The sequence below is a fragment of the Diabrotica virgifera genome, chromosome 4, assembly GCF_917563875.1.
Source record: "Diabrotica virgifera virgifera chromosome 4, PGI_DIABVI_V3a".
NCBI classification, from domain to species: domain Eukaryota; kingdom Metazoa; phylum Arthropoda; class Insecta; order Coleoptera; family Chrysomelidae; genus Diabrotica; species Diabrotica virgifera.
In genome coordinates, this window is record NC_065446.1 from 21,178,529 (window position 1) to 21,196,213 (window position 17,685).

Genomic DNA, 17,685 nt, shown 5'->3' on the forward strand with positions numbered 1-17,685 from the left:
AAGCCTCTATCTCAAAAATTAAGTGACTTATAATGAAAAGAATGTCAGTTCCTATTTTTTTCTTCAGCGAAGAAGTGATTCGACACAACCCCCTAATCGCCACCCTAATTTAACTTAGTCATTAACCTAATTTGGTCTTCTTTATTTATGTATTATTAATAGTTTCTAGAAGTTTGACCGGCTTAGAGTGATTAGTTAAAAAAAATGGAGTTAGAAGCGAATAACGAATTTTTGTAGTTTATTAAAAAATGCACTTTTCTTCAGAATAAAAAGATTAGCATCAGAGACATGAAAAAATGTTTAAAGATATAAGTGTAGCTTATTTATTTCCTAAGAAGCTGGTTTGCAAAAATTTTTTACGGCAAAAATTGAGTGAGCTATTGACAGTTAAACTTGTAATAACATGCAAAAACCACCTTTACCAACCCTTTAAAAGTCAACTATTCTTGCGACTGAGAATTTTAAAAGGATTTATTAATCTTGTAAAAATCTAAAAAAAAATTTACCAAACTTTCTAAGATAGAAAATAAAAAAGTTAAATGTTAAAAAAGTTAAAAGTTATGTGCTAAAAATAAATAAGTTAATAGGGAGGGGTAACATTTATTCCAGTGCACTGTATATTAAGTGCGTTCGCGGGTGCCTCTCGGCGACTAGTCGGCGAAAAATTAGCAGCAAAACGCTATAAATAATATCGTTAATAGATAAATATACAAGGTATATTTACCTAGTATAATTTAATAATTAGTTATTAATATTAATTAAAAGTAAATATACCTTGCATACAGTTGAGTCCCCGAGTCTTTGCCCGTGCGTCATCATTTCAAGCATACGAAATAAGTCGGAAATTTACTAAACGCAACAGAAATTGACAGAAAGTGGGTATCATTCCGATCACGGGTTATAGTATGAAATTTGAGGTTATCAAATAAATATAATGTCAAATTTAAGTTTTGCTTTAAAATTTTGGTGCATAATTACAGGTTCATTTGAAAGCTTAATAAATTATTTTATTATCATTAATTAATATATAAATAAACAATTTATAAGAAAATTTTATAACATATTTTTTTTTGATATTTTATTCACTTTGGCGGAACATTAAACACAAGCATTCCTTAACTGTGTCAACAATGAAGTTATTTGTACGTTGTCAAAATTTATCGTAAAATAACATAAACTTATCATAAAATTTCTAACTCCAATATAAAACTAGTTGTAAAAACAACTGTTTGTATACTATAAAAAACTTCAAAATGCAAAAATTCGACAAAATAACAGCAAAAAATTCAACAAACTGACAGCCACAAAGGTAAATAACTCAGAACGTCAGAAATTGTACTTAAAATATGTGATAACATCCCCAATCGTCTTTCTTTGTACCTATCTCTTTTCAATGCCCAAGTCTAGATCGTTCATAAAAATAACATGTGTTTTTACTTAATAACAGGTGGCAGCTGGTTTGTCATTAGTTTCGTGCGTGGAAGAGAATGATACTAGATAAAAAGTATGTGTTTTATCTCGCCAGGTATTAATGACGCACGGGTATTCTCGCAGACTCAACTGTATTTATCTATTAACGGTATTATTTATATTAAGTGTGGTTAGAAATTGTCGGCGACAATCTGTCCACTGTACCCGCGAACGCAACTATTATGTAGTACAAAACAAACAAAAAAAAAAAGAAGAACAGGAGTCACCGATGCAGCTGAATAGCCATGGCTAAATGGACTTGGGCCGGACATGTTGCCAGATTGACGGATGATAGATGAACCAGGAAGATGATGACCAAGAACAGAGGCATATCAAAGCAAGGGACGACCACTGACTAGACGGTCCGATTGTAAGGAAATGTGTGATGTTATTGCCTTCTAGTTCCAAATTAATTAAAACTCCCTTTCTTGGTTCAGATGCATTATATTTACAATCAACTCCATCAATGACTAACCATAAAAACGTGTTTACATATAACAGTAACGACCTACCCTACATTAACTAAATACTGAGTATAATAATAATATCTATATCATGGGACGTTCACTTTTATATAGAACAAACTATTTCAACATCACGCGCGGCGTCGGTCATGGGCGATCGCTTATATTATTTACTTTGGTTATTAACTTTCAATAAAAACATATTTTTGTACAGGGTGATATTATAATACCACACGATGATATAAAGCGTATCACTACAAATTGGATGCAAGAAGCTCAGATAGAGATAGGTGGAAAACTTTACAGGAGGCCTACGTTCTGCAGTGGACAAATACAGGCTAATTGGTGATATAAAGAATCTACTAAGCCTGGTTCAGATTAAATTGTGGTTGGGATCAGTATTTGGTTTCTTTACGCATATTTTTGGGGATGCGTTTCTGGCCCAAAAAGAGTAAGGCTACGACCAGACAATCGATAGTAAAATGAAGGGCGAAAAGTGGTCCTATCCTATGCAGGGTGTTTGGTAAAGAATAGGCCATAGCTTAACCTCAGGTTTCTGAGGTTAAAATAGGCCGATTTAAGCTAACTTACCTTAGTACAAAGTTTATAATAACCGAGATACGGAGTGTCAAAATTAAACTTTTTTTTATTTATTATTGAATATTTCCTGACAGGTATGAGATAACAACATGAAATTTGGTATGTGGGGGTTTTTTGGGTCGATAAAACTAAATTCCCTACCAAAAATTAGGTATTATCTAGAGGGCGCCACATACGCCTTTCAGCACTGATTTATTACGTTCAATTTTTTTTATCCCTCACTCTGTATAATTTTGACATTAAAATTTTTATTCTTCTATTAGTTTTACTTAAAAAAGGTATACTTCTTTCATTTCCCTAAACTCAACCGTTTTCGGGATAAACGCATTTTAAATCTGCGATACACCATCATTGTTAGCATAATCATTGTAGTTACACCCGAAAAATAACTTAAAACCATAATAATTGTGCCAGTTCTCAAATTTATGTCCTGGCATCGAAAATTCCATTTGAAGAAATCTGCGATACATTTTTGGATAATTTTATGGTTTTAAGTTATTTTTCGGGTGTAACTACAATGATATGCTAAAAATGATTATGTAACGCAGATTTAAAATGCGTTTATCTCGAAAACGGTTGAGTTTAGTGGGATGAAAAAAGTATACCTTTTTTAAGTAAAACTCGTAGGAGAATAAAAATTTGAATATCGAAATTATACAGAGTGAGGGATAAAAAAAAATTGAACGTAATAAATGAGTGGTGCAAGGCTTATGTGGCGCCCTCTGGGCAATACATAAATTTTGGTAGGGAATTTAGTTTTCTCGACCCAAAAAACCTCCACATACCAAATTCCATGTTGTTATCTCATACCTGTCAGGAAATATTCTATAATAAATAAAAAAAAGTTTAATTTTACCACCCTGTAACTTTATTAATATCAACATTTTATTAAAGTAAGTTGGGTTAAATCGTAATATTTTAGAGTGTAGAATCTACTGTTTTTTTTTGGTACAATTACTTAAGGATCACCCTATATAGTCTAGGCGCCAAATAGAGGTCACCGTGTCCTTTTCAATTCGGATGGAAAAACTAAACGGTTTCTTATGGATTTTTGGCTGCTGATTACAAATTTCGAGGGAGAATTTCGATCCGAGTGGTCGAAAAATTGTTATAAACGATTTAATTGTTTATAAGGCTCCGGTCATAAACTAAAAGAGATACAAAAAAATGTTTCAAATAAAATTTTTTCCTTAACTAAGAAACAAAGAAAAAATCGTTTACTGAACTCAAATCCAATAATTAGAACTCAAGATATTATTAGAATATTACTGCACAATGCAAATTGGAAATTGCAAAATAAGTATTATTCGAAGCTTTATCGATCGTAACTCGGCTTCTACGCATGAAAATGAGCCTTAGAAGGTCTCATTTTAAATATTAATTAATAGGCTTCGAAACAAAATTTGTTAATCTACTTTTTCTTCATTTTTTTTTAAAGTATAAAGTTATTTCAAGCAAATTTGAGCCATAAACGTTTATGCTTTAATTAACAATAATGGTAAAAGAATTCGAAAGGAAAAATTTGAGCTTACGAAAATGTTTGTAAATTTATTTTTGGCCAATATATCGATATTTTAATGGCGCGCTATGAGGAGCAAGATCGGCTCATGCTCACAGTGTAAAGGTTCACGTGCTAACTTCTCCATGTAAATTATAATTTCTATGTATATATACGTTATCTTCATTTTTCATTTTTGAAGATCTTAATAAAATTTTATATAATTCTTATGTCAAATCATACGGTACCTCGTATAACCTTTCATTCTATTTACTCTGTCTTCTATTTTGTGTACTAAATTATTGATGAACTAATATTAATGAACATTAAAAACTAATATTTCAGTAATGTAACTAAAAGGTCAGCTGATATTATTTATTAAGAATAGGCAAGGAATCCTGAGCAAAATAAGTAATGTAACACGAGAGCAGTCGATCGGTGGCTTTACCGCGATATTACTTGACTGTGAGCTGATCTTGCACCTCATAGGGCGCCATTAAAATATAGATATCTTGGCCAAAAATATACTTACGAAATTTTCATAAGCTTTCATAAGATAATTGTTCCTTTTGAGTTTTTCTATCATTATTGTTAATTAAAGTATAAATGTTTAAGGTTCAAATTTGCTTGAAATCCTTATAAACAAAACAATTTTTTTAAGAAAATTATAAATTCAAACGTCTGTATATCTTTAAAACAAATGAAGACAAAATAATTTAACAAACTGCGTTTGGAGACCTATTAATTAAGCTTTATAATGAGACCTTCTAATGCTCATTTGCATACGTAGAAGCCGAGTTACGATCGATAAAGCTTCGAAAAATACTTATTTTGCAATTTGAAATTTGCATTGTGCACTAATTTTACAATATCTTGAGTTCTAATTATTGGATTTGAGTTTAGTAAACGTTTTTTTCTTCGATTTTTATTAGGGAACAAATTTTATTTGAAACTTTTTTGTATCTCTCTTAGTTTATGAGCCAGAGCCTTATAAACAATTAAATTGTTTATAACAATGTTTTGACTACTCGGATCATATCATTTTTGATCACAAAAATCCATAAGAAACGGTTGAGTCTGTCCATCTGAATTAAAAGGGACACGGTGACCCCTCTGGCGCCTAGACTAATATTGCTATGCTGCTGCGCGATATTTTACAGCTCAGTGTGGCCATCTACTACATTCACCGTGGGCATTTTCACACTTTATTTTACTGCTCTTACAGTGCCGTAAATGGTCGCTTGTCTGGCCATAGTTTAAGTGTAAACCTGTGTTAAGTCATATTAATAAATTGGTTTACCTGTCTATGCCGATGCACACCAATATAAAACTAGACAGATATAATCCAAATGTCCTGAAGAACATCATAATTCTACACAAGGCATCTCCTGCTAACCATTGCACTGTAACATTCCATCCAATTTCAAGAGGCATTATAAGAAGGGTAACCTGAAAAAAAAATATATAATAAGTTCAGATTATAACACATTAATTTTAAATTAATAGTCCACAATAGTAATTTAATCCACTAAAAACCAAAGAGGACCTTTTTCTAGCTGCGGAACAACTAACTACAAATATCCAATCAGCTGCCTGACAAGCAACACCAATAATACAAGATAAATGCATAATAAATGACTGCCCACAAGCAGTCAAAGAAAAAATTTTGCTAAAGAGAAGATTGAGAAAAATATGGCAACAAAACAAAGATCCTGCTGATAAGCGTAGATTTAATAGTGCATCAAGGGAATTAAAAAAGCTGTTCGAAGACCTCAAAAACCAATCACTTCAGTACTACTTGGAAAATTTAGATTCCATTAAGATAGCGATTATTCGCTATGGAAAGATACGAGAAAACTGAAACAACCCCAGAAACCGCTACCTCTAATCAGAAAATCGGACAGAGAATGTGCTCGTAGTGCTCAAAAGAAAGAAAGTTGTTTTGCAGACTATTTCTCCAAAGTGTTTACTCCCAATCAAATAAATTCAAATGTGGAAGTAGACGTATTCTCAATTCTTCAAAGTCCACACCAAATTAGTTTGCTATTCCTAAATTTAAATCGTCCGAAATCATCTTAGCTATTATTAATTTAAACGATAGAAAATCTTCAGGGTACGACTTGATCAGTGGAAAAGTGTTGAAAGAATTACCTCTCAAATGTATAAAACTTATAACGTTTATATTCAATGCCATATTAAACTTAGGTTACTTTCCTGATCAATGGAAGGTGTCTCAGATAATAACCATTCTAAAACCGGGGAAATCTTAAAAAGAAACTACATCGTACAGGCCAATCAGCGTCTTACCAATCGCGTCTAAAGTTTTCGAAAAACTATTAGTAAGAAAACTGGAACCCTGGATTAAAAATCTAACTCCAGACTACCAGTTTGGATGTCGGCCCCATCACTCAATAATCCAACAAGTTCACAGAGTGGTAAAACATATAAATGCTAATTTTGAGGCCAAAAGGTACTGTTCACCGAAATTTCTTGACGTTAGGCAGGCATTTGACAACGTATGGCATGAAGGCCTCCTATACAAGCTAAAAAGGACATTACCGCAATGCTTTTACATTCTTCTTTAGTCATATTTTTGTCAAGTAAGTATTATTTTATTAAATACCAAGAGGCAATTTCCAAACTCTGTTCTATCAAAGCTGGCGTACCACAGGGTAGCGTGCTGGGACCTACATTGTATCTCATGTTTACCGCAGATATACCTCCAACTCTTCAGGAACCACTAGAGGAGAGACCACCTAGACCAGGGTAAAAAGCGAGAAATAGACCATGTTCGAAATACTCAAAGATCCAGGTAGCTGACTACTTTTTTAGTTATTGTATACCTATAGGATGAAAACCTACCTGTTTCCTGCCCAGAGGTCGCGTTCGTTTTTTAATTATTAACGATTTAGTGCAAAAATCGCGATTTTTTCGATTTTTTGCACCCCATTTAAAAGCTAAATAGTTGACATAAAATTACAAAATAAAATTTTTTAGAATAATAAAAAACCTTCAAAATGCCGGTTTTTGAAAGTTAAAAAGTTAATTTGTTGCTACGCAAACTACAAAGTAAATGAACATCGTTATTTGTTAATAACTTTTATTAAAACTACCTTAGAACTTTAGTGTTTCACCCAAAGTTAGGTATTGGGGTACTTCACAAACTCTCAAAATTTGAGACCGATCCGTTAATTAGTTTAAGAATTATTCTAATTGTTTATCCCAGAGACCTTTATTTTGCAATAACATAAAACAGAAAATAATAAAGATAGGGCAATTCTGAGTATGCCAAATGAAAGTAGAAAACTGATACTACCAAAAAACGATAAAAATATTATCTAATATAGTCAAAAATCCTAATGCCAAATTGGTGAAATTTTGTAGTTTAAAAACATTTAGAATAACTTTAAAAATATTTTCCGTAGAAAAAGTCATTTTACATATTAGAAAAGCTGGTATTTTACACGAATTTTTAAAAATGAGTTTAAATAGGTGTCTAGTCGTGGTAAGTGAAAGGGGAGCTGGGAGCCGACAAATGCATGAGTTCAAAAATTAAAAAAGCAACTTAAAACTATATCATTTTCTATATCTCGGGATCTACTGAATATATTTTGCTCGTTCTTTTTTTAGTTTGTATGTAATGTTTCTGTACGTTACAAATATGCAATTTGTCTAGACATTATTTATTAATTAATAAACAATCTAATGTGTTTAAACAATTTTTGAAAAAATAATTTTTTCCCAAAAATCCATGATTTTAATCATACATCCCTATTATTAATCATACAAAAAGTTAAGGTATACTTTAATAAATAAATTATCTTCAATAAATAATTATCTAATAAAAATCATTTATTTATTAAAGTGTACTTTAACTTTTTTTGTGATCATTAATGATACTATGATTAAAAAAATAGATTTTTGTAAATAAATAGTTTTTCAAGGATTGTTTAAACAAATTAGACTGTTTATTAATCAATAAAAATAAACAAATTGCATATTTGTAATGTACGTAAAAATTACATACCAATTAAAAAAAGAAAGATCAAAATCCATTGAGTTGATCCGGAGATACAGCAAATTATATTCGTTTGAAATTGCTTTTTCGGTATTTTAACTCGCTGGATTTTTAGGTTCCCCCTAGTAATCGTTTGCACTACATTTTTGAAAAATCGTAGAGGGTGCTGTGAAGGTATAATGTTTGTGTAAATTTTTTAAGAAAAAATACAAATCCCATTCTTTAAAGTGGCATTAATGAGATTCTTTTCGAATATATAAAAATATTGTTTGTACGGAAAACATTTTTAAAGTTATTCTAAATGTTTTTAAACTACAAAATTTTAAAAATTTGGCATTAGGATTTTTGACCATGTTAATTATTTGTTTATCTTTTTTTAATATATTTTGATACTTTCACTCTTCTACTTTCATTTGGCTTACTCAGAATTGCACTATCTTCATTATTTATTGTCTTATCTTATTGCAAAATAGAGGTCTCTGGGATAAACAAATAGAATAACTCTTAAACTAATTAATGGATCGATCTCAAATTTTGAGGGTTTGTTAAGTATCCCAATGTCCAACTTTTGGTGAAACACTAAAGCTCTAAGGTATTTGTAATAAAAGTTATTAACAAATAACGATTTTAACTTATTTTGCAGTTTGCGTAGCAACAAATTAACTTTTTAACTTTAAAAAATCGGCATTTTGAAGGTTCTTTAATGTTATAAAAAACTGAATTTTGTAATTTTATGTCAACTATTTAGTTTTTGAATGGAGTGCAAAAAATCGAAAAAATCGCGATTTTTGCACTAAATTGTTAATAATTAAAAAACGGACGCGAACTCTAGGCAGGAAATAGGTAGGTTTTCTTCCTATAGGTCTACAATAACTAAAAAAGTAGTCAGCTACCTGGATCTTTGAGTGTCCCGAGAAAATCCTTATTACCCTGGACTATACAGAAGAAATTATGCTAGGAACATTTGCCGACGATACTGCAATCCTAGCCTCACACAATGACCCTATTTATGCCTCGCATCTCCTTCGAGCGTATCTAGACAGAATACAAGATTTTTTTTTGAGTGGAAAATTAAAGTCAAGGAAGGAAAATCTATTCATGTTACATTTACAACACGAAAAGGAACTTGTCCTTCTGTAACTTTAAACAATCACCAATTACCATTAGCCAACGAGGTAAAATATCTTGGTATTCATTTAGACAGAAGTCTGACATGGAGGAAACATATCTCGACCAAGAGAAAGCAACTAGGTCTCCAATTCAGAAATATGTATTGGTTAATGAGACGTTTATCAAGACTATCTCTGGATAATAACTTGCTGCTCTATAAGGCAATACTTATGCCAATCTGGACATATGGGTTGGAACTATGGGGAACAGCAAGTCACTCCAACATCCAAATCATCCAATGCTTCCAATCAAAAGAACCATCACTAATGAACCTTGGTACATCAACAACAGAATTATTCATCGAGACCTTAAAATGGATATGGTACAAGAAGTCATCGCAAAACGTAGCGCTGCATAGATTGCAAAGTTGGAGGATCATGAAAACTAGTTTGCACTTAACCTCCTAGAAAATTTCCAAGAACAGCGTAGGTAAAAGTATTTCAAACCACTGGACTTACCATTTAGAGTAAACTTTTAAACTAATTATTTATTAAGCGAAATGAATTTCGACTCAATTCAAGCTTTCTGCTTAACCCAGGTATAAACATACCAAAAGGCACCGCCAGGAAAACATTCCACATTGCGGTTCAGAGAGCCCATATGAAACGAGTTTTTGTGCTCTATGCAGAGTATGGCATTAACAAAATAAGAAAATCTACGGTTTCGTTTTGATTAAAATCTGTCTTCCTCCATCCCCCGATAGTACTATTTCTAGGTCTACCTGTTGTCAAGGAGGCTCTAAGGAAGACAGATTTTTACCATTCCGACCGTAGATTGTCGATATAAATTAAAATAATTTATATCGCAGTATGGATAGAACGCCCTCTAACGGGGAATAAGCGAAATGAATTTCGACTCAATTCAAGCTTTCTGCTTAACCCAGGTATAAACATACCAAAAGGCACCGCCAGGAAAACATTCCACTCTGCGGTTCAGAGAGCCCATATGAAACGAGTCTTTGTACTCTATGCAGAGTATGGCATTAACAAAATAAGAAAATCTACGGTTTCGTTTTGATTAAAATCTGTCTTCCTCCATCCCCCGATAGTTAGAGGGCGTTCTATCCATACTGCGATATAAATTATTTTAATTTATATCGACAATCTACGGTCGGAATGGTAAAAATCTGTCTTCCTTAGAGCCTCCTTGACAACAGGTAGACCTAGAAATAGTACTATCGGGGGATGGAGGAAGACAGATTTTAATCAAAACGAAACCGTAGATTTTCTTGTTTTGTTAATGCCATACTCTGCATAGAGTACAAAGACTCGTTTCATATGGGCTCTCTGAACCGCAAAGTGGAATGTTTTCCTGGCGGTGCCTTTTGGTATGTTTATACCTGGGTTAAGCAGAAAGCTTGAATTGAGTCGAAATTGATTTCGCTTATTTTCCGTTAGAGGGCGTTCTGTCCATACTGCGATATAAATTATTTTAATTTATATCGACAATCTACGGTCGGAATGGTAAAAATCTGTCTTCCTTAGAGCCTCCTTGACAACAGGTAGACCTAGAAATAGTACTATCGGGGGATGGAGGAAGACAGATTTTAATCAAAACGAAACCGTAGATTTTCTTATTTTATTTAATTAGTTATTAGTTATAAAATGTAATTATTTTCTACACAACTTTATAAAAATTGTACTTTGATTTTACCAGTGGGAAAAATCTCTCTTATCCTTAGTCAGTGTCATTACTTTTGTTTATTTTTGACTCTCAACAGATTGCAAAATATGTACTTTTAAATTAAATAAAAGAAAATCAATAGTACCTATATTATTCAACGAGAATTTAATGATGGTCATTATGAAGCGAGTATGAGGGATGGAGCAGCTTAGCAGCCCGTTTCGTATAGAGTACAAGCTTCATAATGACAATTAAATGCAAGTTGTATATACGATACTTTCTATGATCATTCACAACAAAAAATATATTTAAATTTATTAATTTTGTAACCCAAACAATTTAAGTAGTTTGTCAGTTTGTTTACATATTGAGAACTGTCAAAGCGTATGTATTTGGCTTGTCCTGGCTTGGCTGACTGTACAAGTTTTTTCCAATTTTTTCGGTCTTCCATCAACCAAGGGTCAAATAGATTGTTCATTTTCCAGTTTACCCGTCCGGTTCCGAGGCAAAGTTGCAGTTTTCATAACTAGCTGCTTTTTCCGAGGTTGGACAGTTAACCCTCCGCTCAACCCTCCTCTCTTATTCGGGCTTGGGATCGGCCGCAGTAAGGTGATTTCGGAGCTACTCTATCCACCCGTTCCGCACCCTACCTCAGCCAGAGTTCTATTTGTCCATGGTATGCGGAATATTCCTCGCAAAATCCACATTTCGAAAAAGTGGACTTATTTGGACCATATAAGTGCCAATAAGACTCCATGCCGTATAACAATATGAACCACAAATAGCACTTAACCATTCTGTAGCGGAGATTAACGGGAAGATTTCGGTTACAAAGTAGCAGTTTACATTTAATAAAAGCTTGTCTTGCTTGTTCGGTACGGCCTTTATTTCTTGTTGAGGCAGGCATTTACCATCATAACTCTACCTCCTATAACTAAAAATGGCAAATTCGTAAGTGGCTCCACCTATTTTTACTCCAAAAAACGCAGCTCAGAAAAATACTAGAACATTTTAAAGTACCCTGTACATTCCTATGAAGAATATGACGTGGAGTATCAATCGGCAAAACCATATCGTTTATTGCTTAGAAGTTTGATTTAAATCCAGCTCTGGTGTATTTGTTCTGTCAGGTTGAATTTTCAATCCACTGGCAAGAGGGTTGATTGTGACAGAAAGTAAACTTCTGAGCTTCGACTATGTATGTCATTATACGATTGTAATGTTGTTTGTTACCACAACAGCTATTTACTTTGGGATTCGTTACGATTACACATCGATTTTGGCAGTTAGATAGAACTTCGTGAAACTCAAAATAATTAGACTGAAAATTTCTGTAAAGTTTCGATATTGTATGTTTACTCTAATTGATAAAGACTAAAATTTTATTAAAAAATTACTTATTAAACGTATAGTTATTAAATATAAAATTAGATATAAAAAAGCCATAAGAGAAAAAAATACGCCAGGTAGAAAATCCATGACAATGCGAAACAGCATTGAATGGGACCAATCCATCAACAAAGAAAATACAGTAATGAGCGAGCTAATAACCGGCAAAATAACGGAAAAGATGGAAAACATAATACATTGCGAAACAAAAAGAGATGAAACTAGGGGAGGTACAAATTATCGATATAAACATATAAATAATTAACATTACATTAGATTAGTTTCCCATTTTTAGACGTCTGTGACAGGAGTATTTTATAAAATTGTACCGTCACAGTGACAGTTGTCATACTCCTCTGATACGTCTAAAGGTGGGAAACTATGTAATGTAAAATTAATTTATTCATTTATAACGATAATTTCAATCTCCACTAGTTTCATCTCTTTTTGTTTCGCAATGTATTATGTTTTCCATCTCTTGCGTTATTTTGCCGGTAATTAGTGCGCTCATCACCGTATAAAGAGGATAATACAGTGATGAGCGCGCTAATAACCGGCAAAATAGCACAAAAGATGGAAAACGTATAAGTTGTGAGAAAAACAGATATGAGACTTGTCGAGTTGGGAAAATTAGCGATAATAACCTAAAAATTTACATTATATTGATTGTTTCCCACCCAGTGCCGGTTTAACCTAACTTCGGGCCCTGGGCGCTGAAGGTTTAGGAGCCCCCTTCATCGTTATTCGTTGGCAGTTTTTTAACAAGAAAACACATGCGTTAACTATAAAAGTTTATTGTAAAATCCATAAAATAATTTTTTTAAACAAGTAAGAAGAATATCAAACATAAAAAATAATCCAAAAGATACATTTAAAGAGATAAATAAAAAACAGAAAGTTCCACAAAACAACACATGACAAAAAAAAAAACATATTCTCAAAAATACTCGTACGCTTATTCAAATTTTGACATATTTAGAAAATGGGTAATTTCATTATGCAAGTTCTCTTTGGTTTCATCCACATCTTTTTTACATTTCTCGCCTAGAATATTAATTGACGTCTTGACTTCTTTTCTATCTAGCGTAAAAGAACATCTAAAAGCTGATGTTCCATCCTTGTAGCATTCTCTTTAAAAGATCTTGAGAAATATTGTCGCATATAACATTAAATACTTCAATTCTGAATCTCTCATGCCGCTTTAAAATGGTTTCACTTTCATCTGCTTCATCGAAAAATGTGTTTGTTTTATTCGTTCTTTGAAGGCCAGTTGTAAAGTTGATGTTTAAGATATCTTCGTCTTCGCAAAGAAAGTTTTTGCTTCTTTTTCAATTTCGGTAAACTTATTTCTTACGTCTCCAACAAAGCTTAAAAGAGATGCCAGTTTCTAACGTTTTGCTTGTTGCATTCACTCGTTCCTAAATTCTTGCCCAAATCAGTGTCAATAGAGCTGTCTCAAAGGTATCCATTTTTTGTGCAGTGCCTTGGCTTCATTTCTAACTACTGATTTTTCATCTTTATTATTGCTTAACTGGAAAGAATATGTTTGATGGATCCGTAATTTTTAATTTTTGAGTATAATCTATTCTTTATCTATAAGTTAGATTTGTGTACTTATATCTATTTTTTCTTTCGTTTAATATCAGGTTATAAAGGGGATTTCAGTTATGGAAACTATAATTGTTATTGTCTCAGAAACTAAAAAAACTCCGTTTATGCAATTATTTTGGGTATAGTTCGAGACATTCCTAATCTGACAACTTTCTGCAGCTTTTGGAAAAGGGCTCCGCCACAAACATTGACACGGGGCCCCTGTGGGGCTAGACTACGCCACTGTGAAGAGATGTAACAATAGAACATAGGCGTTTTGCAGCATATTAGCGTATCTGCGTATGAGATTATTTTCGGAAAATATGTAGTATATTTAGCGAATTTATTTTTTAATAATTAAAAAGAACGGGCCCCTCCGGGGCCCAGGCCCCTGGTCGCCCGCCCCAAGCGCCCAGTGTATAAACCGGCACTGTTCGCACTTTTAGACGTATCGGACGAGTTTAGCAACTGCCACTGTCACAGTGACAATTTTAGTTGACATACTCCACTGATACGTGTAAAGGTGGGAAACAAACAATATACCTAATGCAAATTTATATGTTAATATCGCTAAATCTACCAGCTCTACTAGTTTCATTTCCTTTTATCTCACAACTGAATACGTATTCCATCTTTTGCGCTATTTTGCCGGTTATTAGCCACGCTCATCATTGTATATCAGACTATAATGAAAAGCATCGTTCTAGACAGTTGCGGGGTATGGTCAATGAAAGAAAGAACACTGACAACGCTGAGAGCAACGGAAATGGATTTTTGGAGAAGAGTCGCAGTAAGATCTAGAAGAGAAAGGATTACCAACTAACGCATTAGAGCAATAATGGAACTCAAACGAACAATCACGGATGAGTTATCAACGACGTATTTGGTTCGGGCACATGCAAAGAATGGATGAACAACAAATACTAAAGGCAATACTAACATTGTAACTAGAGGAAAAGAGAAAACGAGGTAAATCGAGAAAAAGTTTTGCGAAGGAATAAACAAAGAGCTGCGATAAAGAGACATAGAAGAGGACCATAGAACGTTAAAAAAATTCATCTTTAGTGCTACCGACTGATTAGGTGAGCTAGGTTAAAGCAAATTTAAGTGGTTTAATACTTACAAGTTATACATGGTTAGAGCCACTAAAAATATACGGATGAAAACCCTTTAAACATAAACATAAATATAATCGATGATCCTCTTCTACCGTAAGGTGTCGAGGTGTCTTCTTTACTCGTTATTCTCTGCGAACTTACGCCACATTTTCGGTCCCTAGCTAAATCTTTGGGTTCCTGCCACGATTTTCCTCTATTCTGCAATCTTTCCATCACACTGGTATTCCAGGTTTTCCTTGTCCGGCTTCTCCTGTTTCTCCCTATCTGTCTCGCTTCCCATGTCATTTTAACCTGTATGCCGTCGTTCATTCTAAATAAGTGCCCAGTACATTTTAATTTCTTTTCATGAATTTTTTCCTTTAATAATTTTACTTTTAATTCTCTTCGATACGTCTTTTATCGGTTCTCCTAGCTCCCACGACTTTTCTTAAATACCTCATTTCCGCGGTTTGCAATCTCTTTTCTTGTTTGTTGTCCAATACTCAATTCTCTGCTCCATATGTAGTGATAGGTACGTAAGTTGTTTTAAATATTATCATTTTGATTTTCCTTGTTATTTCGTTTTTTATTTAAGAAGTTTTTTTACAGCGAATGATATGTTCTTGTGGCTGCTTTTATCCTATTTCCAATTTCGTCTTCTTGCGTCCCCTTTTTATTTAAAATTATTCCAAGATATTTAAATGTATCTACCTGTTCTATTTTTGCCTTGGATTTCAATATATAGGTTAAAACCCTTTAAATGATACTATCATTGACCTTATGCTAGCAAACATGAAAATGCAATAGTCGATAGGAGTTACAGAAAAGCAGACACCAACAATCACCATACACTTCTTCTTCTTCTTCTTCATGTGCTGTCTACTCTAAGAAGGTCGGCAACCATCATGGCAATTATCACTTTCGATACCGCTTCCCGAAAGAGATCAACAGAAGTGTAGTTAATCCAAGCTCTCAAATGGTTTAACCAGGAGATGCGTCTTCTTCCATGACTTTTTCTACCCTGTATTCTTCCTTGTATTATTAACTGCAACAAATTATAACGCTCACCCCTCATGACATGTCCCAGATATTGCAGTTCTCTATTTTATAACTTTAATTGTGTTTAACACACCTCTTTCTTTTCCCATTTTCTTCTTAGCACCTCGGCATTCGTGACTCTATCCACCCAACTTATTCTTAATATCCTTCTGTAGGCCCATAACTCGAAGGCTTCTAATCTGTCCGAAATGTCTGTCTTTAGTATCCAAGCCTCCAACCCATAGAATAATACGGAAAGCACGTAGCATTTCAGAAGTCTTATCTTTAAAGAAATTGTAATATCCCTATCGTCGTCAAAGCAAAACTGACTAAGTTCACTTTTGTCAAAATTGAGTTAAGTGTCCTAATAGATTCACAATATCAATTTTCATACTCTGGCAAAAATAACGAAGTCCTAGAAAGTAGGTAGAGTTGGTTACTTACCTAAGTCACTGAATACAGGGTGATTGATTAGTGGGGTTCAATAGATCCGCTATAGTAAGAGATAGCAATAAAAGTTAATAACAAAAATTTTAGCCACCTTTGAGCTTCACATTTCAAAATTAGTTAGAATGTTACAGGGTACTTGGTAATACAGTGGCAGACCAAACTGATGTTTTTTTAAATGGAACACCCTATATTTTATTTTAAACTAGAAATCCTGTTAACTTCTTCATCACAAAAATATAAATGTTTGTTATGTTATACAGGGTATTTACAAAGTTATAACTAATTTTGTATGAAAATCGTAACAAGTTCATCTCCCTGTGAAAACAAAAATAAGCACAACGGCAATGGTTTATTGATGCCATATGCAACACGGTGGTTTCTTCGTTTGTTTCCATGTCCTCTGTCTCCGAATCACCAGGACGCTGCAAGGCAAGCGTATCTCCATCTGCGGTTGGCGCTGGGGCGGACGTTCTGTTGGTCCTCGTGGCAGGGTGAGAATGTCCTTTGGTTGGCTGGTGTTGGTTGCCAGTGGTGGAAAGTCCTATTTTTTGTTTTTTGGCTTCGGTTTTGTACTCGGCGGTGACTATTCAGTCGTTGACTTCTTTTTCGGTTCGGGCTTCGATTTCGATGGGGGCTTTGGCTGTTGTTGTTGCCCCTTGTTGTCCTGAATTCGGGCTTCCATCAGCTCGTCTAACCGGTCCACCACTTGCTTTTGGGACTTGACCATCGCGTCTTTCATCTCCAGTATTTCTTTCTTCAGCTCCGCTATTTCGGCCCTCTGCTGAGCTATCTCTTCATCCTTTTTTACCAACCGTGCCTCGTACTGGGCTTCTCTGGTTTGGTGGCTTCGAACAGCTGTCCCATCAGTTCTTTTTGGGCTGCTAGCTCTTTCAGGAGCTCTTCTTTGCCGTTGTTTTCTTCATAGCTCGCTTCGTTTGCTGTCCTAGCCCTTTTAGTGGTAAAATTATTAACAGCATGCGTAGTGGAAATACATCTTTATCAGTTATAGAAACTAACATGTCTGGATCTTCATTAAATTTTTCTAATTGTTCCTTTGTTAATTGCACATTTAAATAAATTGTTTCTGCTCTGTATTTTTTTTTTCATAACCAGCAAAAAATTTTCTATCCGAATAACCCTCGAACATTGATAAATGTTCAAAAATTTTTTAACAACTTTCTCAAGCTTGTTGCTTACAGGTAACAGACCTCCGCCTACGGCGTCGGTCTGTTTCCAAGCAACAAGCTTTCGAAATCTGTTATAAAATTTTTTGGAACA

General features: G+C 33.8%; 1 protein-coding gene across 2 annotated transcripts in view; it reads right to left on the bottom strand.

Moving 5' to 3' along the window:
• Positions 1–17,685, bottom strand: part of LOC126882946 (adipokinetic hormone/corazonin-related peptide receptor variant I) — an 815,905-nt gene that overhangs the window by 274,915 nt on the left and 523,305 nt on the right. For both annotated transcript variants that reach the window (XM_050648023.1, XM_050648024.1), the window contains exon 3: positions 5,333–5,481. In XM_050648023.1, coding sequence (XP_050503980.1) covers positions 5,333–5,481 — 149 coding nt within the window. The remainder of the gene's footprint in view (positions 1–5,332; positions 5,482–17,685) is intronic.